The 17,341-nt window shown below is 36.8% G+C and overlaps 1 protein-coding gene and 1 long non-coding RNA gene across 3 annotated transcripts; both read left to right on the top strand.

Annotated features, from left to right (window-relative positions):
• The first annotated feature begins 2,528 nt into the window (after positions 1-2,528).
• On the top strand, positions 2,529-6,455 carry LOC142965389 (uncharacterized). Its single transcript, XR_012957653.1, has 2 exons — positions 2,529-3,966; positions 4,230-6,455. It is a non-coding gene; the product is annotated as an uncharacterized LOC142965389 (long non-coding RNA).
• Positions 6,456-7,071: 616 nt separating this feature from the next.
• Positions 7,072-16,778, top strand: LOC142965384 (class I histocompatibility antigen, F10 alpha chain). Of its 2 annotated transcripts, XM_076106311.1 has the most exons (7): positions 7,072-7,227; positions 10,639-10,905; positions 12,369-12,647; positions 13,179-13,484; positions 14,274-14,372; positions 14,931-15,020; positions 15,508-16,778. In XM_076106311.1, the coding sequence occupies exons 1-6, from the start codon at positions 7,158-7,160 to the stop codon at positions 14,999-15,001; spliced, it is 1,092 nt and encodes a 363-aa protein (XP_075962426.1). In that variant the 5' UTR covers positions 7,072-7,157; the 3' UTR covers positions 15,002-15,020; positions 15,508-16,778. The 2 variants fall into 2 exon arrangements, with proteins under 2 accessions (XP_075962426.1, XP_075962425.1); XM_076106310.1 differs by lacking the exons at positions 7,072-7,227; positions 10,639-10,905; positions 14,274-14,372; positions 14,931-15,020; positions 15,508-16,778 and adding an exon at positions 14,061-14,267 and having other exon boundaries at positions 12,269-12,647; positions 13,179-13,551.
• The last annotated feature ends 563 nt before the right edge of the window (positions 16,779-17,341 follow it).

The following is a 17,341-nucleotide window of genomic DNA, read 5'->3' as shown; positions in this document are numbered from 1 at the left end:
CGTCTGAAATAGTTGTATGAATAATGATAGAAAAGTTATTGTCAACACATTGTCCATGTTGTGATTCTAGAAGCTACAATGATCTGAATATTCAGTGTTCTCTATTGTCTCAGAGACCAAATGAACGCGTCTCTGACCTGCAGATATTCAACGAAAGCAGGAAGAGCAACATGTTTGTGGCAAACCGGTGATTCTTCACAGAGATCTGAAGGGGATTTTACACATGACCAGAAAACACATGAGAGGCTTTTGTTTGAGACCTTTTTCTGTAAAACCCTTTTACATTCTCTGTATGGTTTGCTGCGTTCTCTAGTAAGAAAGGTCTTAACACAATTTTTTTCTAATATATATATATATTTACATATATACACAGTATATATATAAATATATATATATATACACAGTATATATATAAATATATATATGTATATTTACAGTATATATATATATATACGATTTCTCATTGTGTGTGTGTGTGTGTGTGTGTGTGTGTGTGTGTGTGTGTGTGTGTGTGTGTGTGTGTGTGTGTGTGTGTGCTCTTCTGGCTGCTCTTATGGTGCTTTAGTTTCAAAACCTGTTGCACTGAAATCTGCCTGGCAACTGATGACTTTACAACCGTCAGGAAATTCTCCGGTTGTGTTGCTCCTCCAAATGAACTCTATCCTTCTTACTAGATGTAATGTATTACAGGTTATACCTACAGTATGAAACATCAAATACATACTCATTAGTATAGCTGTGATAACAACTCTTTGTGTGGCCTTTGGTTGTAAATCTATTTTTCAAATAAATATATTAATTAATTTCAATTCCTGCTCGCATTCTGTGACCTTTAAAGTTTAACTTAAGTGAAAGAAAACAAACATCCGTTCAGACCTGTGAACATTAAGATGGTTGATCTTTTTTCATAAAGATCATTATACCTCCATGATCAAAACCTATGTGGCCGAGTTCTGCATGGAAACAGATGACATCACAGCCGTTCTCACAAACATTTTATTGTTCGGTGTTATACTTTAAACTATAAATTATGTAACAAACCATATTTAAATATACACACGTTGGTTTTACATTAAGTGATATGACCCAGTTTCCTTAGTATTAATATGGATTAGTATTAATATGGATTTATTTAGTTAGATCCCAGTTATCAGGAATATGATAACTTTAGAAATCTCATCTCACAGGTTTTATTCTGGAAAGGAGGTTTGGCACTTCCTGTATGTTTTTAGTCACATTTCACTGGACGCTCAGCGATAATAAAACCGAAAGCTGTAACGATCAGACCCTGCATCTAAAATGTTTCTTCCACAGCTCAAAAATAAAAATAAAAATAAAATATATAAAAACCTCAATGACACAATCATATTGAATAATGTGGTTGACAGTAAAACAAGGACAGAGACTAGAAGAACTGCTGGAGAAAGGATGAAAAGCCTTGAAATCTAATTCTTCTCATTTTCATGTCACATATAAACATCAGTACATTTATTTTCCAGTTGTGTAAATAGTTCGCTTGTGTTTTTCAGATTGAATTCAAAGATCTACTTTTGATTCCAAACAGGTTGAAGCAAATAATAATTTATGTCTTTGAGGTTTTTCTGAATTAATCAGGAGTATGTTTATTGTTGCATAATGTTTTTTGATTTTGAGTTTTGAAATATATTTAAATTTGATCTGAGATTCTAAAAGCTGTGTGATGTTTGAAGCTTCTCAGTAATCTGATAGAAATGTTGTTGATTTTATTTCCTGCTACTTTGGAACGAGGGATGTTTTCCTTCTTGGTTTTGTAGAAACTGATCAGTGATGTTCTGAATCACTTGTAATGGTTACGTAGATGAAAGACGAATGAAGTTGCTCCTTTTGACCTTTTTGTACTTTTGTCTTGCTTTTCAATAAATGACCCAATACTCCAAATGTCTGTGTCTTGTTGTGATTCCATATGCTTACCCCTCTGTCACTGTAAGTTCAATTACATGAATATTGTTGCTGTTTTGTGTTTTTACTGCCCGTAGAACTAAACTTTGTGATCTTCAGTTCATTGATTTACAGGATACTGTGAGTTGCTGGATATGAAGACTCACATCGTCTGAAATAGTTGTATGAATAATGATAGAAAAGTTCTAAATTCTGTTTCTTGTCAACACATTGTCCATGTTGTGATTCTAGAAGCTACAATGATCTGAATATTCAGTGTTCTCTATTGTCTCAGAGACCAAATGAACGCGTCTCTGACCTGCAGATATTCAACGAAAGCAGGAAGAGCAAGATGTTTGTGGCAAACCGGTGATTCTTCACAGAGATCTGAAGGGGATTTTACACATGACCAGAAAACACATGAGAGGCTTTTGTTTGAGACCTTTTTCTGTAAAACCCTTTTACATTCTCTGTATGGTTTGCTGCGTTCTCTAGTAAGAAAGGTCTTAACACAATTTTTTTCTAATATATATATATTTATATATATACACAGTATATATATAAATATATATATGTATATTTACAGTATATATATATATATACGATTTCTCATTGTGTGTGTGTGTGTGTGTGTGTGTGTGTGTGTGTGTGTGTGCTCTTCTGGCTGCTCGTGTGGTGCTTTAGTTTCAAAACCTGTTGCACTGAAATCTGCCTGGCAACTGATGACTTTACAACCGTCAGGAAATTCTCCGGTTCTGTTGCTCCTCCAAATCAACTCTATCCTTCTTACTAGATGTAATGTATTACAGGTTATACCTACAGTATGAAACATCAAATACATACTCATTAGTATAGCTGTGATAACAACTCTTTGTGTGGCCTTTGGTTGTAAATCTATTTTTCAAATAAATATATTAATTAATTTCAATTCCTGCTCGCGTTCTGTGACCTTTAAAGTTTAACTTAAGTGAAAGAAAACAAACATCCTTTCAGACCTGTGAACATTAAGATGGTTGATCTTTTTCATAAAGATCATTATACCTCTTTGATCAAAACCTATGTGGCCGAGTTCTGCATGGAAACAGATGACATCACAGCCGTTCTTACAAACATTTTATTGTTCGGTGTTATACTTTAAACTATAAATTATGTAACAAACCATATTTAAATATGCAAACGTTGGTTTTACATCAAGTGATATGACCCAGTTTCCTTAGTATTAATATGGATTTATTAGTTAGATCCCAGTTATCAGGAATATGATAACTTTAGAAATCTCATCTAACAGGTTTTATTCTGGAAAGGAGGTTTGGCACTTCCTGTATGTTTTTAGTCACATTTCACTGGACGCTCAGCGATAATAAAACCGAAAGCTGTAACGATCAGACCCTGCATCTAAAATGTTTCTTCCACAGCTCAAAAATAAAAATAAAAATAAAATATATAAAAACCTCAATGACACAATCATATTGAATAATGTGGTTGACAGTAAAACAAGGACAGAGAATAGAAGAACTGCTGGAGAAAGGATGAAAAGCCTTGAAATCTAATTCTTCTCATTTTCATGTCACATATAGACATCAGTACATTTATTTTCCAGTTGTGTAAATGGTTTGTTTGTATATTTCCTTTTTCTTTTAGCAGCAGGTCAAAGTAAAGAATAATTTATGTGTCTGTGTTTTATCTTAAATAATCAAGAGGATGTTTATTGTTTCACAACATGTTTTAATCTGATTTGAAACATTATTTTATTGAAATGAAGGCTTCTAGTTTCTAAAAGCTGTGAGATGTTTGAAGCTTCTCAGCTGATAGAAATCTTCTTCAATATATTTCCTGATAGTATTTTGGGAGGAGGAAGGGTGTTGGCTTTAGAATGGATGTTAATGAAGCGGCTCTATTTCATTCCTTTTCTACTTTTGTTTTGCTTTTCAATAAAGTGCCCAAAACTCCAAATGTCTGTGTCTTTCTGTGATTCAGCAGATATGCTTATGCTTATTGCCACGACATGTTTTTTGTGACTAAACCTTTTAAAACCAGCACAGCACACAGGTATGATACTAATAATAAAGTTTATCATCCAGCATGCATATAACCTGATTTATGATGCTGAGATAACGACATGAACTCAGGGACAATTTCTGTCTCTTGTGTTTTTGTAGACATTGGACAGTGATGTAAATATCACTTTTATTCTTGTTTTCTGTTCAATAAGACTTAAATGTAGCAGAAGTCTGTCTATTTTTAAGATCCACACATATAATAACTGTCTTTATGTTCCAGCCCTATGAATATTATATTCACTGTTCTCACAGAGCTCTAATGAACGTGACCCCGCAGAAAGTATCTTCTTCGACTCCAGAGGAATGCCGCAAAACGAGGAGGACGAGAAGCTTCGACGGCCTGTCAGGGACCACAGTGAGATAACGATCATGTATGCCACAATATGCAAATCATGGCAGAACTCGGTGTCAAACACCAAACACAGAAACCAAACCTAACGGCCTCATCACGTGATTTACCAGAAATGGTACAGAGTGATGTGCTGTTTCTGCCCAGCAGAGGCGCTCTGACGCTGTTACTGAGTGCTGAAAAACACAACGACCATGAAGGCCTCATAAACTGCCAGAAATAGAACCAGGGGGGTTTGACAGAGGGACATTAAACAGAGGTAATCAAGTTGCATTCTGGGTGTTCATTGTGACTCACTGCTTCTGCCTGTTCCAGAGAACAAGTGTTATCTGAAGAGTTTCATTTCTGGGTTTAAAAACAATTAATAACCCCAAACCCCATTATATATCTTATTATTTTAGATTTCCATTGGGTAAAATAATAAGCTGTCTGTGTGTGTGTGTGTGTGTGTGTGTGTGTGTGTGTGTGTGTGTGTTAGGAATCAAATAGGCCGACTGACTGCCAGGTCACAGCGAGAGAATGTTTGTGTGTCTGCCACGTCCAAACAACAAAGGAGGACACAATATATGTTTGTAATTACACAATCAGAGTTTGTGCCTTAGTGTCCCCTTTTTCTCTTTATATTATTTATTTACGTTTTTTTCTATTTTTCTATTTTTCTGCTTTTATTTCTGTCTATATCTTTTATTCTCTGTGGTTGCCCCCCTGGCATGTTAGTTTACATGTTTGTATTTTGTCGTTTCTTACTGACATTGTGAAATTGTACATTGTGCAATTGTTGAATAAAAACAACAACAAAGGAGGACACAAAATGGCAGCAGGCAGGTGTTGTCAGAGTGAGAGGTGTGGCACAGGGACGACTTGCACAAGTATCTGATGTCATACCGTGTGCTTCTTAGTTCAGGAGCAAAAGCTCACAGCGCTGTGTGTTGCAGAGCTCTGCTATGTATTCTTTCATTGTAAAAAAATATATAATCTCTTATTAAATAATGATAACTTTGAAGACAATGCAGTCAAGCCTCTGCTCAGTTAAGTTTAGGTTATTGTACTTTACTTGAGTATTTCCTTTTCATGGTATATTTATACTTCTACTCCACTACATTTCAGAGGGAAATGTTGGAAATGAATTGAGGGACATGGGACAATGTCTGTCTCTTGTGTTTTTGTAGACATTGAACAGTGATGTATAATATCACTTTTATTATTTTCTGTTCAATAAGACTTAAATGTAGCAGAAGTCTGTCTCTTTTTAAGATCCACACATATAATAACTGTTTTTATGTTCCAGCCCTATGAATATTATATTCACTGTTCTCATAGAGCTCTAATGAACGTGACCCCACCTGTAGATGTTAGATCATGAAGAGGGAAAGGTAGGAGGAACCAAATCAAGTAGAAATATCAGTGTATTCACAGAAACACAGCTCACTTCAATCATTACTTTTCATCAGTTACTAACGTGGAGTTTAGGTTTTATATCTGTTTCAAAGGAACTTAATCTCTGGACAGATTTGCTCAATATTCTGGATTTGACCACCACAGACGTTCTCAAGTATTTATGACTTTGACTATAATTTAATTTGCTTTGAATTCTGAGGAAATTCTTTCTTTTGCTCCGTAAAAGATAATCCAGAGGAAATTGTGTTGGAAGAAGGATTCAGAGAGAAAAGAGCATTTAAAGGAGGAAGAATGTAACAAGTAATGAGATGATGAAAACATGCTTTTACTTGATGATTTAAATGTAACATTCAGAAGATATGGTTGAACATAAAACACTGGTTATCAGAAACATTGGACTCGAGGCTTCAGTTGAAGGAGATCTTCATCGTCTCATCAGCTGTATTTTAATGTGACACTTAAACATTTGTAATCCACAAACCCTGTGACTCAACACTGAGACATGGTGGAGTTCCTCTCTAACACAGTTCTCCTGGGACGCTGCTTCACTTCTAAAGGACTCCAGTGAATCAGATATAAAGCTGAGAATGATCGTCTCATCTGGAGCTGGAAACTGTTTATTTCAATTCATGGCTCCTGTTTATTGTGTGTGTGAGGTATCATTGAAGACGTTTCCTCTCCACCGTGTTCACATTAGAGTTGTCTTCATGAATAAAGAGCTTCTGAAGAAACTCCTCAGAGTTGTGTTTCCTTCTTGTTTGTTGGAGCTTTCTTCTTCTTTCTTCACATTAAAGTGTTTTTGCTGAACTCTGCTTTGTTAAAGGTGTTTCTCAGCTTTCAGCAGCACTGAGGATGTTCAGAGACAATAAGTACATTCTATATGTATTTATGTTCTTCATCTGATCGATACACGTGATCACAGTCATGGAGCATCAGGACGTTTCACAAAGTCATGTGACGTCATCACGTGGTTTCTCATGAGGCGTTCAAAGGCAGATACATGAGTCATCCACAGGGGGCGCTGTTTATTTGAATACAATTTAAATTCTATAACCTTTTATAAAGTGCTTGAACAACAATAAGTGATGAGGGGTGAAACAGAGAATCAACGTTTCCAAAATGAAAAACAGCATCAGGTGTTCAAACATCAACAGAGGTGTTACATTTCTCTTCTTCAAGCAGTTTCCAGCCTCCTTCATCCTCTCACACGGGCTCAAACAACATCGCACTACTTTCACTTTCGTTCACAAACCTGAGTGGCTCACTTCTACCTAGTTATACGTGACGTAATGCTCAGCTTAAATTCCCATTGGCTCAGATGGAGGCTGAAGGCAGCGCTCCTTCTCCTCTCTCCCACAGTTCAGTGCTGACCCTGGAGCTGAACGGACCGGATCACTTTCTCACTTTAATAATACAAAGTACCAAAAGTTAAGATGCGACATTTCACTATGGAGGCGTTGATTCTGTCTCTCCTGATGATAAACCTTCATGGCGCAGCAGCAGGTGAGTTAACACTTTGTTATTCATCAGTTTAAGGTTCTTTTGATCGTCTTTGATGTTTAGCTCCAGGACCTCCTCGTTGACGACAGAGAATGTTATAAAAAGTAAGAAATGCTCTTAAAGTCCACGTTAGTAGATCCTGTGTGTGCAGCTCAGTGATTGGTCCCGACATGTTTCTGAGGTAGCCGCTGTTTCCTCGAGTGACTTTGTGAAAAGGACAGAAGTGAGTTATTTCTCTCACTCTGCTGTCGCTTTTATTTGGGACATTATTTCATAATATCAGCAGCATTCAGAGCGAAACGGTGTGAACGCGCTTAAAGCTCAGATGTCAGCATGACGCAGCGCAGCAACAGTCCAACACCAGTCAGATGAATAAAGAGCATAAAACATGACGTCACAACAACACTATATTTAGTGCACTTTTCTATTTCAATATCTAACTTCTTCATGTTTTATATAGAATGTGTGCTGCGGTTCATTCAGTGCTATTTACAATGACTGTTATTGTATAAATGATGTCAATATTTAGTGTTAGTTATTTTCCTTCAGTAGACATAATGAACATATTCATACAGTCAGGAAACACGTCACTACATTTCATCTCTCAGGCTGCTGTGGAGGTTTGGGACTTTTACTTTGAAACAACAAGTCAGTTGATGGTTGTTTTCCTGCTGAAGACAAACTACTTCCTGCTTTGTTGGTGTAATATTTCATATCGTTCACTAATAAACTCAATTACTGACATTAAATACATTACTCATGAATAATTATCTTGTTTTTCAATCTCTTCAGTGTACACTCCTTAAACAAGATATAAAGTTTAATCTGAAACTAAATAATACATATTTCATTATTAAACAGGAACAAGAAGAAAATAATATTATATATCAGCCTCTCATAGTGAATAAATAACAAAGATTTAGAGAATAATATGTGCAACTAAGTTTGAGCTCATTCACAAACATGTCTTCATGACAGAGTCTGTCCTCCAGAGAGCACAAGTTCATTTTTAAACTGTGAAATGTTCCACTTAGTTTGTATCTTAGTCACAAAAAACAACAACTAATGAATCTGAATCAAGTCTGTTTATGATATGTGTTTATATTAATAATACTATCAGCTGATGTATTTAAGTTTTAAACTATATTGATGTCAGTATCGGCCTCAGAAGTCCAGCATCCGTCTGGCAGTACTGTTGAAGTATTTGATGTATTAACAGGAAGTAGATTTATTCTTGGACAGGTTTGCAAAACATTTTTGTGACCAGTGCAGAATTTATGAACAGAAATATGACGTACATGCATTCAGACACAGAGGACAGCGGAGGATTCTGAAACAGACCATAATGTGATCAGCAACACTCACAGACACCTGCAGGAAGTTTACTCTGCTGATGCTTAAACATATCTAGATTCATCTTTTAGTGTCAGGACTGAGTGAATAAACATCAGTTCATGGTGGAGGGGATGACATTTAACAAAAGATATTAAAGTTCATAATTAATCCGTTTTTAATCCAACTGATACAAATTTAAACAAGACCAAATATTACAAAGAAGTTTCTTGAATATTAAGTTGTGTCCATCCGGTAACATTTTTCTGAGATCATCATAAAATTCAGCAGATTCACTTTTCCACAAAGATATTTGGAGTTAAACTTAAACATAATTCTTCAGTTTACATAAATCAATATATATGAAAGTGAGGGACTGGGTCAGTTTTGTTTGTTTTTTCTTTTTGTTTGTATTTTAAAAAAATAACCTTTATACTCAAACATCTGAAATCCACAAACACTCTGACAACAAAATCAAAAATAATATGAATTATTACTTGAATATGAAAAATTACGACAGGAATAAAAAGAGCATAATAACCCACTTTGAAACCGTATGAGGAGAAGTGCTGCTAGTTTAACTTCAAGAAACTCACAGAGTTCAAAGTTATTATTTAAAACCTCAGAAGAAGAAATGTGAGATGTCAGTGGTCACTATTTATGACATAAAATAGAGACCATAAAATACTTCATATGAAATAGAAGATGTTTTAATCTGCTGGATATATGAAATATAATATTAATCACATGCAGCATCAGGTCTTTTACTGGGATGTGGTTCTTGTATTTCTGCTAAGCCCAACATTGTCAGCAGAGGGCGCTCTAAGCATTACACTGAGCATCAGCAGCTCACGTCAGTAGAGCAGAAGAAAGCGTCAGTAGTGATGAGCCAAGTGTCATCAGAACAGAGAGCTTCTCACGTGACTTGTATTTTCATATATTTACAGGTAAACTGACTTTAAACAGAAACATGTTGATATAAAATCTATTCACTTGAGAAGCTTTAGTTACTGTAAAATGCAGACTTTTGATTGTAGTCGGTAATGAGTATTTCTTCGCGCTTCTATTGTTAAAATGGCGGAGCTCATTGAAATAATTCTGCTGACTAAGGATAAACTAAAAGACAGTCCGGGTCTATGAGAGCTGAAGTTAGTTTTATATATGTATTATAAATACATTGAGGGAATGTTTATAGCAACGTAGTTAAGGAATGAGCTAGTTACATGTTCTGCTATTTGAAAATGGCATTTTATCAGAGTTTGCAGTGAAAGTGAAATGTTTGCTGTGATGAGTTCTATTGGTTATAGAGTCGCTCACGTCAGTAGAGCAGAAGAAAGCGTCAGTACTGATGAGCCAAGTGTCATCAGAACAGAGAGCTTCTGATCGGACCAAATGTATTTTCATATATTTACAGGAAATGAAATATGTAACAACTGCATGATCTAAATATGTGACTTGTTTCATATTTCATTTCAGAACAGATAGTTTTTAAAACAGAATCATCAGAAATATTAACTTCAAGAAACTCACAGAGTTCAAAGTTATTAATTAAAACCTCAGAAGAAGAAATGTGAGATGTCAGTGGTCACTATTTATTATATAAAATAGAGATCATAAAGGACTTTATATGAAGTAGAAGATGTTTTAATCTGCTGGATATATGAAATATAATATTAATCACGTGCAGCGTTCATGTTTTGGTCAGAGGTTTGTGATTTCACACTTAAACTAATCTGATGATGACGAGTGTAAACTACTAATGATGCGTCCTGAAGAAGATGACACTAAACTAGATGAAAACATCTTTCTGTCAATCAAAGTCAGCGACACATCTGCATGATCTAAATATGTGACTTGTTTCATATTTCATTTCAGAATAAATAGTTTTTAAAACAGAATCATCAGAAATATTAAAGTAAACATTTATTTCTGTATTTATTGAGCGCTCAGCAGATATTATTAGCATGTATTTATTGTACTGTAGTTCTTTCTGATTCTGTGTGCAGCAAAACAACATTGTTCAGTGATTTATTAAAGTGTGATATCAAAACTGTAAATGATGACTTTATCTTTCTGTTCCAGTGACTCACTCTCTGAGGTATTTCTACACTGGGTCCTCTGGAGTCACAAACTTCCCAGAGTTTGTGACTGTTGGGTTGGTTGATGACGTTGAGATAACTCACTATGACAGCAACACCAGGAGAGAAGAACCCAAACAGGACTGGATGAGCAGACTCACAGCAGATGATCCTCAGTACTGGCAGAGGGAGACTGGGATCTCTATGGGCACCCAGCAGGTCTTCAAAGGCAACATTGAAACAGCAAAGCAGCGCTTCAACCAAACTGGAGGTTTGTTTATGTTTCACACATTTTGTTTATATTGTCCTGTACTTTAGTAAACAGATGTCACATATACACACATACACACACACACACACACACACACACACACACACACACACACACACACACACACACAGATTAAACAGTCTGACAGCGTCTCTTGGCTGAAACACAGTGTGACTCAGCAGAAACATGACTGACACTGAGTCGACTGGATGCTGCTGTGCTCCACTGATACAGTGTTTGTGTCCATCCCATAATAAGCAGCAGAGATCATGAACACCTTCTCTCCACTGGGTTAGATCAGAAGAGCTCTACTGAAGTGCCCACAGTGAGTTGGTCCATGAGAAGTGTGCTGCAGGAAGCTGTTGATCACAGAGCGTTGGCAGCACACAGCTGGTAGAGGAACATGACGGCTGCTTCCTCAAAGTAGGGAGCAGGACTGTGAACGGGACGCAGCTGCTCCTGCTGGGTCCTCTCCTGAGAGGAGGAGCAGCATGTTTTAATAGAGCTGGCTGACAGGACCACATGGTGCAGGTCTCATTCAGACCACAGGGTTCACTGTGCTGATCCACAGTGTGTCCATCCCATAATATTATATACATGTAGAGACACAACTACAGACGAGTGAACTTCACCTGACCACAGTGTTTGTGTCTTAATAAACATATTCAGTGCTGAAACAAGTTATGAATCTGTTTAGATAGTTAGACAAAGTAATTGGCAACATTTTTGATAATCAGATAATAATTTAAGTCTTTAATTCAACAAATAAGTCAAACATGTTGTAGTTCAGGTTTCTCAGTGAGACTTTGTTCCTTTTCTCTGATTTATGTCGTTATGAATGAAATACTGATCAGTGTTCAGACTGAAGAAGCAGTTTAAAGAGTTCATCAGACTCTCTGAACTTGACGGCGTGTTCACACTTTACTGACATTTTACAGTGTAAACAATTTATGGATTCATTAAAAACAGTCATTACATAATCAGCAAAGACGAGAATAATTAGTTTGAGCTCTAAATATGGAGTATAATACAGATGAGAGTCAGTTAACTTCACTATGTTGTGTTTATGCCATAATAAACATATATAGTGTTAGAATAAGGAATCTATTAGTTATTAAACAGAAAATGAATTCACATAAATGTTGATAATCAGATGATCACTCAAGTCTTTCATCAAGAAAACATGTCAAACATTTTCTAGTTCCAGTTTCTCAAATATGAGAAAGTTCTGCTTTTCTCTGATTAATATCATTTCATATTAAATATTGTTCAGTGTTGTTCAGACTAAAGAAGCAATCTGAAGATTTCACCTCTTCCTCTCACAACTTGATGGACATTTTCACGAATTTCTGACATTTAAAAATAATTTATAATAAACATGTGTTTCTCTCTCTCTCTCTCTCTCTCTCTCTCTCTCTCTCTCTCTCTCTCTCTCTCTCTCTCTCTCTCTCTCTCTCTCTCAGGTGTCCACATAGTCCAGATGATGTACGGCTGTGAATGGGATGATGAGACCAATGAGATCAAAGGTTTTCATCAGGAGGGTTATGATGGAGAAGACTTCATAACATTTGACCTGGAGACACAGACATGGATCGCTCCAAAACAACAGGCTGTCATCACCAAACACAAGTGGGATAATGACAGAGCTATGATGGCACAGTACAAGAACTACCTGACTCAGATCTGTCCTGAGTGGCTGAAGAAGTATGTGAACTACGGGAGGAGCTCTCTGATGAGAACAGGTAGAATCACATGACCTGATGTAGTTTCATGAAGCTTCTGTTGTTTCTGACCAACAGTCACATTACAACACATGTCAGCAACATACAGAGAGCTGCTGTGTCTCACACCTTTCTCCTCCCTCACCTCTCTTCCTCTCTCTGCCTCCTTCTCTCCTTCACCACATTTCCTCCCTCACACTCATCACCCCTCTGTCCCTCCGTTCTCTCTCTCTCTCTTTGTCTCTGAACTGTTTCTGTCTGTCTCAGTTTCTCTCTCTGTCTCTTTGCTCTGTCTTTCTCACACTCACTGTCCTCCCTTTCTAATCATCTCACCTCTTCATCTGTTTGTCTCTCCCTTCTTTTATCAATTCAACCTCAATGACATTTATTTGCATTGCATACATAAATATATATATATATATATATATATATATAGTGTATGTGTTACTAAGGCATTTAAAATACATTCCATCAAACATGAATGATAATATGAATACACAGTAAATAATAATACTAAAGAACCTATAACCTGTCTCTCTCTTCCCTCTCCAGAGCGTCCCTCAGTGTCTCTCCTCCAGAAGACGTCCTCCTCTCCAGTCAGCTGCCACGCTACAGGTTTCTACCCTGACAGAGCCTCACTGTTCTGGAGGAAAGATGGAGAGGAGCTCCATGAGGACGTGGACCTCGGAGAGATCCTCCCCAACCACGATGGATCCTTCCAGATGAGCTCTGACCTGAAACTGTCATCAGTCCCAGCTGAAGACCGGAGGAGGTACGACTGTGTGTTCCAGCTGTCTGGTGTGAAGGAGGACGACATCTACACCAGACTGGACAAAGCTGTGATCAGGACCAACGAAGGTGAGACTGAGATCAGGTGTGATGAAGGTGGGAAGCACACCTTTAGTTTACTGGAACAGTTTGTGTGTTTTTATGAGGACGGGAAGTTTAGTTTCCTTAAATTCTTTTGTTGTCAGTTTCTTTCTTCTAGTTTTTATTTGTATTCTATAATTTTAAAGCTTAGATCAGAATTAAACCAACGCAAGAGCCTCTGGACCAGAATTATGAACACTGTTTACTGAGCTTTGATTATATAGAAACGTATCAATCTTTGGTTTCTTTCTATGTTTTTTAAATACGTTTTTTTTACCTTCTTTGTAAATAAGTAAAATATTCACAAAGAGTTTCTTCAGACCGTGTGTAACTCTTTCATGTGTAACCACAGGTCAGAGATTGTAGAAGCTGTAGTGACTGAACTACTGCTCACTGTTAGAAGATGAACAGACAGAACTATGAAACACCTGGAGGAATGTATGTATCTATCAGTACATCAGTCAGAATAAAGTTTATTCAAAGTGTGCTGACAGTCAGAAAGGAGTTTGAATATGTTTGTCAGAAGTTGTCGTTGTGTCACAAACCAACATATGAGACAGAAAGCAACACAAACACACAGCTGAACAGAGAGAACACAGCTGGACGAGATCAAGAAGCAGAGATACAGTCATCATGTACAGACCAGATGAAGAAAGGACAGACAGATGGTGTGTGTGTTCAGGACTGTGGTCTGCTTGATGAATGGATGTTCTCCTCTTCTAACCTGCTTCATCTCTTCAGGTTGTGACTATTTTATTCTTGTTTTCTGCTCAACAGAGAAGCCCGCTTACATGACCTTCATCATCATCGCTGCAGTGGCTCTTCTTGCTCTCATCATCGCTGTGGGTGGATTCATGGTTTACAGGAAGAGGAAAGGTGAGAGACCCGAACAGAGACGTTAGTATTTCATTAGTACTTCATTAGTATTTCATTAGTACTTCATGAGTATTTCATTAGTATTTGGATTTTAGGCTTTGAGTTGATGCTTTTATCCAGAATGTGACAGTGAAGCAAACTTCAACAGTCAGCAGTAATGTCATGATGACATCACTAGAAGAGACAAATTCATATTTTATAGTTAACATTAATTTCTATTTATGTTATTTCATCATATTTGATTTTATTCTTCATATATTAAGTTCAATTACTTTTAGATAATTCTGCAATTTTATAGCAGTCGACGAACACTTTAAGGTAAAGTTGTTTTTTACACATTTTTTTAGACTGTTGATAAAAGTATTTATGACTTTTGGGGGAAAAGATAAATATAGCTTGATAATATTGATGATAGCGTGATGATGTCAGAGAAGAGATGTATTCATCAGTGGGAGGGGCTAGAAGAGGGGATCCTCTCCACTGGGAGGAAGCTGTTACAACACATTCTGACATTTTGGCTCTCGAGAACTAAAATGTTGTCTTTGCTTTTTATTTCAGCCAAATGCCCTCCGACCTCTGACAACAGCTCTGAGCTCTCTGAGCAGCTGAACCCTGCTCCTAAATGCTGAAGTCAGCGCCCTGCACACAGTGAGTTGCTTCATACGGGACATGAACTATTCACAGCTGCTGTTAAACAAAGCTGCCCTAAACTATGAGCAGAAGAAGCTCCTGTGATTGGTTCTTTATCCGCTGTAGAAGCTCTGGGACACGTTGTCGCTGTAAAGAACATCTTTGACTTCTTCCACAACGAAGGTGAAGCTGCTTCATTTGATGTGAAGTGAGATTATGAAGAGAAAGACACAGATGAGTTCAGAAAGCTTCACATCAGCAGCTCAGATAAAGTCTCAAATATGAACCTTTACAAACACAGTGACACCAATTTATCAGATGAAAATAAGCAGTTATGACTTCATAAGCATGATGGTTAAATATTACAAAAGGTAATACTTATATGAGTGAGTCATGAATATTTGATGTCTCAATGATTCTGTAAATATGAGGCTTTGTTTTAAACATTTGTGGTAAATGATTTAGTTTTCTCTTTGATGTGTTTGTTTTCTTTTTGTCTCTTCAGGTTTATGGATAAATATTTCACTGGATCAAGAAGTGGTGCCTCCACACTCTCCTCCATGAACTGTGAACTCATCACTTATTCATCATTCATATCATAAAGTCATTGAATCTAGTTGTAGATGCTCATCGATTGGAACACAAAGAAAACACATTTGAAAACTAGGAGCAAACATCAGTGGTGACGTTAAATGATTTGGATCGTTTAGTTTCAATTTAACAAAATGTAATTTCCTCTGATGAGATGTTCTTAAATCAGATGAGGAAGATTATTGTTGGAGATCTTCAGAACAATGAAAGCATCACAGCACTCTGCACACAAAGATTTGTGTTCATCTCAAACAAATCCTCCATATTTACACTTTAACGCTTCTGCTGTTGGGTTTCTGGTTAAATCAATATTGGTAACACAAATGTAAATTCACACACACACACACACACACACACACACACGTGTGCGTTCCCATTGCCACACACACACTGGTAGGGTCTGGTGATATGAAGACATAAACCTTGAGATCAGAGATCTTTGAACCAGTAGAGTTTCTTCTCTTTTTATCCTGAGGAAGTCATTCTCTGGTTCTCTGCTTGGGTTCCATCACTGGAGGAAACGCTGCAAATCAATCAGCAGCATCCAGAAACACGCTGCAGGAACTGGACGCCCGGAGTCTCCCGTAGGTGTCGGTGTAATGGTTTCCTATCTGTGTCTCTGCTGCTGGTAAACTGGACTCCAGCTCTCTCCCACTCTCAGCAGGATGAATCATGTAGCCCGCCCCGATACACACACACACACACACACACACACACACACACACACACACACATATAGACATCAGTACATTTATTTTCCAGTTGTGTAAATAGTTTGCTTGTGTTTTTCTTTACAACAGATTGAATTTAAAGATCTACTTTTGATTCCATACAGGTTGAAGCAAATAATAGTTTATGTCTTCGAGGTTTTTCCGAATTAATCAGGAGTATGTTTATTGTTGCATAATGTTTTTTGATCTGTTTTGAAATATATTTAAATTTGATCTGAGATTCTAAAAGCTGTGTGATGTTTGAAGCTTCTCAGTAATCTGATAGAAATGTTGTTGATTTATTTCCTGCTACTTTGGAACGAGGGATGTTTTCCTTCTTGGTTTTGTAGAAACTGATCAGTGATGCTCTGAATCACTTGTAATGGTTACGTAGATGAAAGACGAATGAAGTTGCATCTTTTGACCCTTTTTGTACTTTTGTCTTGCTTTTCAATAAATGACCCAATACTCCAAATGTCTGTGTCTTGTTGTGATTCCATATGCTTACCCCTCTGTCACTGTAAGTACAATTACATGAATATTGTTGCTGTGTTTTGTGTTTTTACTGCCCGTAGAACTGTAAACTTTGTGATCTTCAGTTCATTGATTTACAGGATACTGTGAGTTGCTGGATATGAAGACTCACATTGTCTGAAATAGTTGTATGAATAATGATAGAAAAGTTCTTGTCAACACATTGTCCATGTTGTGATTCTAGAAGCTACAATGATCTGAATATTCAGTGTTCTCTATTGTCTCAGAGACCAAATGAACGCGTCTCTGACCTGTAGATATTCAACGAAAGCAGGAAGAGCAACATGTTTGTGGCAAACCGGTGATTCTTCACAGAGATCTGAAGGGGATTTTACACATGACCAGAAAACACATGACAGGCTTTTGTTTGAGACCTGCGTTCTCTTGTAAGAAAGGTGTTAACACAATTTTTTTCTAATATATATATATATATTTATACATGTATATAGAAAAAATCATACAAAGGATTCATGTTATTTCCGATTTCTCATTGTGTGTGTATGT

The sequence above is a fragment of the Anarhichas minor genome, unplaced genomic scaffold (genome assembly GCF_050575085.1).
Source record: "Anarhichas minor isolate MPS153535 unplaced genomic scaffold, ASM5057508v1 ptg000033l, whole genome shotgun sequence".
NCBI classification, from domain to species: Eukaryota; Metazoa; Chordata; class Actinopteri; order Perciformes; family Anarhichadidae; genus Anarhichas; species Anarhichas minor.
The sequence above is the reverse complement of the archived record's forward strand: the minus strand, read 5'-3'. Positions and strand labels throughout refer to the sequence as shown.

What these genes read in the sequence shown, in the direction of transcription:
- LOC142965384 (XM_076106311.1), top strand. Translation starts at nt 7,158, where the DNA reads ATGCGACATTTCACTATGGAGGCGTTGATTCTGTCTCTCCTGATGATA. An exon ending in GAGCTCTCTGATGAGAACAG is followed by an intron (nt 12,648 to 13,178) that starts GTAGAATCACAT and finishes TTCCCTCTCCAG; the next exon opens with AGCGTCCCTCAGTGTCTCTC. An exon ending in GGTTTACAGGAAGAGGAAAG is followed by an intron (nt 14,373 to 14,930) that starts GTGAGAGACCCG and finishes TTTTTATTTCAG; the next exon opens with CCAAATGCCCTCCGACCTCT.